The sequence below is a fragment of the Leptomonas pyrrhocoris genome, assembly GCF_001293395.1.
Source record: "Leptomonas pyrrhocoris isolate H10 chromosome Unknown, whole genome shotgun sequence".
Classification (NCBI taxonomy): Eukaryota; Euglenozoa; class Kinetoplastea; order Trypanosomatida; family Trypanosomatidae; genus Leptomonas; species Leptomonas pyrrhocoris.
The window spans coordinates 560,677-567,971 of NW_015438367.1; the positions used below are offsets into that span (position 1 = coordinate 560,677).

General features: G+C 47.5%; 1 protein-coding gene across 2 annotated transcripts; it reads left to right on the top strand.

Moving 5' to 3' along the window:
• Positions 1 to 361: 361 nt before the first annotated feature.
• On the top strand, positions 362 to 2,187 carry ABB37_05717 (hypothetical protein; the record flags this gene model as incomplete). 2 transcript variants are annotated; one of them, XM_015803849.1, is made up of 1 exon in its annotated part: positions 362 to 2,187. In XM_015803849.1, the coding sequence occupies exon 1, from the start codon at positions 457 to 459 to the stop codon at positions 2,185 to 2,187; it is 1,731 nt and encodes a 576-aa protein (XP_015657674.1). In that variant the 5' UTR covers positions 362 to 456. The 2 variants fall into 2 exon arrangements, with proteins under 2 accessions (XP_015657674.1, XP_015657675.1); XM_015803850.1 differs by having other exon boundaries at positions 413 to 2,187.
• Positions 2,188 to 7,295: the final 5,108 nt, after the last annotated feature.

The window sequence follows — 7,295 nt, forward strand, 5'->3', positions numbered from 1 at the left end:
CGTCGCAGGTTTCCAATGGGGTACACATACATACACACACGCACTGGACGCTGAAACTCACGAAAGAGAATGGTAAAGCTACTACACTCTTATATATATATATATATGAAGAAGAGGTGCTAGGCACGGTGGATGACTTGCTCTCGTCAGCAGTGTCGCCCATTTCAGCTTCACCGACACTGACACAGAGTGTGTCACGCGCTGGTAAATGGCACCCGTGTGGCACATCTTTTTCTTCGTCATGTATAGGTGCAACGTGCTGCTGGCCACAAGAGAAGGAGGAAATATGACTGTGGTAGAGGCTTCTTTTCCCCTCCCTCTGCCGTATCCTTACTTGTATGTGTTCTCTTCCTCCCCTCTCAGAGCACCATTCTATCGCCTTACGTTGCTCTTCTTTGTTTTTTCTATTTATAGTTACTATCACAAACCCCAACCACCACCGAGTTTGCAGCGAAGATGACGACAATGGCGCTGGTAGATGAGACGCTGGCGCGTTTCGAGCGGAAGTCACCGCGCGACAGCTACAAGCAGGTCTGCGAGGAGCTCGGTGTCCATATGCAGCGGGACGTCTACGCCGCCCTACCCGTGAAGCAGAACGCGTGGCATCACCTGCACAGCCTGGAGCTCGAGAAGAGTCTCCTCGGCACGAAGGGTTGCATGGCCCTGCTGCCCATCATCACCGTCAGCACCTCGATGCGGAAGCTGAACCTCCGCTCCTGCGGCGTGTCGGATGAGTTTGTGGCTGAGCTGTGCCTCATCCTGCAAAATCACCCCTCGCTACGGTATGTGGACATCAGCGACAACGAGCTCGTCACGGTGTACAGCGCGCCGCACATCATCAGCGTCATGCGCGGCAACCCAAACATGGTGCTCTTCGACGTGTACAACACCCACGTCGGCGCAAATGTGGCTGGTATCATTGAGAAACTCGGTGAGCACAACCTGGAGAGCGTCCTGCACTACTACGAGGACCGCTACTTCCGCATGAAGAACTTGTTCAACTACATGGACGCCGACGGTACGGGCTGGGTGCTGCTGAAGTCGCTTGTTCTCAACTGCCCCTACCCGGTGGTGCAGGAGCAGTTCATTGAGCGCATCGCCAAGCGGAAGCCCATCAAGCGGTCCGACAACACCATCCACATCAACACCTTCATGCATCTCGTGTACATGAACTACAAGACGGAGACCGAGATTGGCCGCATGGCACAAAAGACGTTGGACGAGCCGTACATTTTTATTGTGGCGAACTGGAAGCAGCTGCTGCGCGCCGTGAAGCGCCACAACGTCGGTGAGAAGGGCAATCAGCACGTGGAGCTGCCGGCGGATTTCCATCGGTGGCGCCTGCGGGACTACATGATCTCGAACGAGGACGCCGATGCGGTGATCGAGGCGGCGGTGCAGCTGGTAGAACACTCCGCGACAGCAACAACGCCAGACAAAGCCGATGAAGGTGAAATCATCTCCGGCAAGACGCACCTGTGCATCCCGATCCAGCGCCTGCTGCAGGCCGCAAAGGCGACCCTCGTCCCCCCGCCCAGCGCGGTGAAGCCCGCCTATCACTTCTACCAGGACCACGATGTCACCTACATCCCGATGATTCTGCGTGACGGCTCGCGCACCTTCAGCGTGGGCGGCATGTCTGCCCTGTTCGGTGCGAGCGCGTCGTCGGCGGACGGGGACAGCGCTGCGAGTGCCGCCGACAGCGTGGACCCGGCGGACCCGCCGCACACTTTCTCCCTGCCCGCCTCGCTTGTGAAGATGATCGTGGAGCTCTTCAATAAGGAGTTCGCGCGGCTGCCGAAGAAGCGCGTCTCTGTGCTGCCGGAGACCCCACGCCGGCGACGCGATCGTGCGATGGAGAAGTCCGCGGTCCCTGTGCGTGCGTTTCTCAGCGCGGAGTTCGTGACGCCACTCGAGCGCGTGTGTCCGCGTCTGCTCGCCGACTACTACGCCCGGCACGCCATCCTCATTGATGAGGGCACCATTACCCTGCAGGAGATGGTGAACGTGCTGGATGAGATGTACGTGCAGTGCCGCATCGATCGGGTCTTTTCTCTGGAAGATGTGCAGGCCATGCCAGACCCCATGGACCACGGCCCCACCGCCCACTTTTTGGAGGCCCACCTGAAGGAGCGGGAGGACGGAGTGCCGAACGTCGAGCTGCTCGGCGGTGCGAGCGAGCTGTAAAGGAACAGAAAAATGAAATTGTAACTGTAAAACAAATGTGTAGTCTTTGCTTGCTTTTTTAGTTCTTTTCGTTTATAGTTTTATTTGAAGAGAGCCGGCTGGCAACTGGCCGCGTGCGCGGAACTCAAATTGCGTGTGGGAGAACACACGCACACGCACACGCACACCCACACACACACAATGTGCAGCGCAACACTGCTGCTTTCGCTTCTGTCCTCGAAACAACGAGCGCTGAAGGTCTTTTCCTGTTTCCCATGTATGTTTTACCCCTGATTTTTTTTGTTTTTGGCGTTTCGCATTCACCTCGTCGATGTAACCGAAGATATTTGTTCTACACACATACTATGTTATTATTGTTGAAAACTGGAACACAAAGTTGTAGCGTTGACCATCTCAGCGGCGACGCCGGCAAAACGACGACAATGAAAGGAGTTTTTGGAAAGCTTTTTACGATGACGGACGTGCGCTACAGGCCCTCCTACTCCCCCTTTCCTTCGTTTTACGGTCGCACCGTGTACGTTTTCTGTGTCTGCTGAAAGGGGAAGGAAGAAGGAAAGAGAGGTCACTGCGCGGCATCCGCGCGAAGGTGGTGTTTCTTGTGCAGAGGAGCACCTGCAACGGACCAAAGTATCGATGGGGTTGGGGGAGGTTGCGGTTTGAAATCCAAGAGTTGGTGTTCAGAGAGGAGAAGGGGCGCTGTGCTGTTTGGACTGTTTTATTGTTGTTGTTGTTTCCCGCGATGCCGTTCTCTCACCTTCTCTCACCTTCTCTTGTGTTTTTCTTTCTCTTTCTCCTTCTGACCTTGGAATCGATGAATGTAAATGCCCCGCTGTGCTTGCGTTGCCGTCATCTTTGCGCATTTCTTTCCTCCTCCTCCTCCTCCTCTCTCTCTCCTCCGCCGTTTGCTTTTCGACCTGACCGGCGTTTGCGTGCAGTGTAACTAGACGGATTGAGCACACTCCAGCCATCATTTCGCTCACTCGCACTGTACAGTCTCACCTTCTTGTGCCTCAAGTTCATCACTTGTGCGCCAAAAACGATCGTCCATTTTTTTTGTTTTTGTTTTTGTTTTCATCATCATCATCATCATCTCTCATTTCATATCTTTCTCCTTTCCTTGTCCTTTTTTTCTCTTGCTTTTCCTTTTATCACGTTAAGAACACACACACACACAAAACTCCTCCCTTTCGTTTTCGGCTATTCTCACTCTTCCTCTTTATCCTTCATCTCTGTTTTTTTTCTTTCTTTTTCCTTCTTAATTTTTTTTTTTTAGTTTTCATAAATTGGAGAAGAAAAATTATATTCCTTTTTTGTTCCCTTTAAACACAGTCTTTCTCCGAGTGCGTGTCTGTGTCTGCGTGTGTGTGTGTGCTTTGGTTTAGTTTGTTCCTGTCTCACATTCTCGCGCTCTTCTTCACTTCTTCCTTCGCAGTTGTGGCGGGTGGGAGAGCAGACAGGCGACAGAAAGCCTATCTCTATCTCTATCTCACACACACACACAGTGGGAAGTCGACCAAAGTATTTAGCGCTTTTCACTCGTCGATAGGCCGTCCTCAAAAACAGAAACAGCAGAAAGCCCACTATACACATCTAAAAAGAAAAGGAAAATAGAAGCTTAAAAAGAAAGAACTGCATAAAAGGAAGCAACGTCACCAGAACAGAAGTATCGCCGCACGCAGGAGCAGAGGTCCGTGTACTTCGTGCCACAGATTTTTTCTGCGCATTCATTGCGGAAGAAAGAAAGAAAAAAAAAACAGCAAAGACAAGAGACGTTTTTTAGGAGGTGAAGGATAGGAAGGAAACAGCAGTGAGTGGAAAACACAAAAAGGCCTAGACCCCTTTTTAAGATTTTCACCCTCCTCTTTTCTGTTTGCGTTTTTCTTCCTTATCCTAATAGCTTTCTTTGCTTAGTGGCCCTCCACTTCTTATTTATTCTTTCCACATTTCTACGCCGAAGGTTCACACTCTTCTACTTCCTCGTACTCACTTCGAGTGATCTTGTTCGTGCGTTTGTACTTAGCTGGTCGCTTCTCTCACCCACCTTACTCAAGGGAAAGCCTCCTTTTTCTTTAAACATAAAAAAAAAGAAAGTCTCTTCGGTGTACACCCTTTTTTTCGTAGTAACGCAAGTGCTTGCTCACTTAGCCACACCTGGTTCTACGCCCTACTTTATATTCCTCTTGTGTTTCTATTTTTCGCGGTGGTGGTTTGCTCTTTCCCCTTTCTTTGTCGTCATCTCTTCAATCGCTTGTACGACTTCTTTTTATTGAAAAAGAAAACACACACATATATATATATATCTGTATATCTGCTTCTCGCGCTTATTCGCCCCTAGCATCTTCTTCCTTTTCCTTTTATTTATTTTTACTCCCCCTTGAAGTTTCAAGGGTGGTGTTTCTTGTAGAACTAAGCGAACGTGGGCATCACGAGACTGTGGGCGACTCTTCCAAAATTCGAAAAAAGAGGAATCTTACCCCTCCCGCATCCCTTTTGCGGCTGCACAGTTCAGTTCCACCCCGAACATCAACTCTGCAACATCTTTTGTTTTCCTTTTCCCTCTTTACACGTAATTTGTATCCGAACAGGCAGCAAGCGCGGCGCACCTCACCGAAGAAAAAAGAGACCGTAAAGAGCATCAACATCTGCGAAAAGGAAAAGAAGGACGACGGAGCCGCTAGTCATCGCCTTTCTTCTCCTCTCTCTCTCACACGCGGTCGGGTTTAATTTACGAGGCTTCAGAAGCGTTGTTTTCCTTTTCTTTCTCTTTTGTCTTTCTTTTCGCGCTCGCTTATTTTCCCTTACATTTTTTTTTTTTTTTTCCTTAATTTACCTTCAAGTGCGTCACGAACAAAAAACCAACAACAGAAGGAATAGAACGGAAAAAAAAATTGGCAACATCAGGTCGCTGCTGGTTATAGGTCAGAGAAAGTAGCGTGCTTTTCCGTCCTCACTCCACCACCCTACGAATCTCTCCCTTTTTGTTTTACACATACTTCTTCGTCTATTTATTGTGCTCCTCTTTTTCTTTTTCTTTTACTGTGGTTTTTGCTTTGGAAAAAGAAGAAAATTATCCTGGTTGGTGTCCATTTCCGTGTTTAATTATTTTCCTCTTTTTTTTTACATATTGTTTTCTTTTCTTTTCTCTCTTCGTTTTTGGTACCACTTTGCGTTGGAGTATCGCGCAAACTTTGGTTCGTGTATTTTGATTTATTCTCTCTCTTCTTTTTTGAAATTTTTCTCGGCGTGCCCTTTTTCGTTTTAGTTTTCCTAAACGTTCTGTATTCATTGGCTGTAGTTTTGTTGTGGCGCACGTCTACGAGTCGAGTAGATTCCATCCATCTTCCTAGTACGTCTTGTTATTATTAGTATAATTAATCGCCCTGCTTCCGTCTCTCTCTCTCTCTCTCTCTCGCACAAAGCGGCAGCTTCTTCTTTACCTTTAAAGTTTTGGTTTTCGTGTTTTCCGCATTTCCCGTAACCCCCCCCCCCCCACCCCCCTCTTTCTTTCCCCGCTTATAAGAGCCAAAGTTACGCTGTTTTGCACCTACGAAGCCAAGTAATCTAGCAACAAACCCCCCTCACCTACGCGTTCTTTTTTTTTTTAATGAGAGCTAAAAAAAAAGTAAGAAAAGTCTCGTATACCCACTACTACCCCCTCACACCTACACACACACCCGCGCGCGTATACGCACCTTCCTACTGGCCTTCTTCATAGGCTGAAGGACACAATAAACTCAATAGAATTCCATAGCAAAAAGAAAAAGACGAGAGTAGCCGCCCCCTCTTTTTTTTTTCCGTTCCCCAATTCTTTTTGTTTTCTCTGACTTAAGCCATCTTTGTCGGCGGTTTAAAGATTTCTTTTCCCCGTTTCTCTTTTTCCCTGCGACGCCCTCTTTTTCAGTTTTATTCGTTTCCCATATATCTTCTGCCCCATTATATATATATTGCCTCTCTTCCTCCTTTCTTCCTTTTTTTTTCTCTCAAAGACTCCAGCTCTTTTGACTAACACGTTTTTTCTTTCTTCTGGGTTTACCAAACGTCCTCTCAGTGCGTTAAATCTATTTGTAGAGCTTCTTTAAAAATCCGTTTTTCCTCTTTATTCTACTTTCATTGGCCATTTCGTCTCAGTTTTTTTTCAAATTTATTTCGCTATTGTTTATTTTCATCTTCTGCGGCGTTCTGATTTTTTCCCTTTTTCTTCTTCTTTACAGGTGAGCCTGTTCATCCGCTCATCCCCCTTCTCAGATTTGTCTTTGTTTCCCACGTCTGCACTTCGTTCGCGAAGCTGCTTCTCTCTCTCTCTCTGTTGTTATTCGCCGCATTCTATTGGAGTCAATACGTAAACGGGTAACTAACTAACGTTTTTCTTCTTCTTTCCTTGTGGTGTCTCACACTTCTTCTGGTTTTTTCTCGCGTTTTATTGTTTCGCGTAGTTTACGTGCGAGCGAGCACCCAGAGAGGATAAAAGTTGATTCTTATCCTTCTTGTTGTAATTTCGCTTTCTAATCTCTCTTTTTTTCGTATCTCTTTGTACTTATACGAAGACCCAATTCTCCGTCTTTTCAGTCTGACCGATAGCTTACTCAATTTCAGCCACTTTTTTTAAAGAAAAATTTGTTGCTGCAGTTTTTTCGTTCTGTTCTCTGTGATTCTTGTTGGTCGGTCGCTGCTTCGAGGCTGTGCAAAAAGGAAAGGAAAACGCACACAGAGAAGAATACCTCCTCAAAACAAAACCACAGAAAGAAGAAGCAGGTGCATTATTTCAAGCGTTTTTTTTTCTTCTCTTACTTTTCAGGTCTTTACTCTTATTATCGTTGTAGGCTACCATTACTACCTCTACTTCGACTACTACCACTGTCTCCTCTCTTTCTCGAACGGTGTAGATTGTAAATTTTTCTTCTTGTGTTATTTCGGTACTCTCTCATTTTCTGTCTTTCTTTCTGTGCTACACTCTCCACACACTAACAACCCTGTGTGCCTGCATCGTACCAAGTTATCAAGACCCCCCTCCCCCTCCTCCTCCTCTCTCTCTCTCTCCCCCCCACCCTCCCCTCCCCACCGGGTAGAAGGCAACGAAAAACCTCGATAAGTGAGAAGCAACAGCTGCA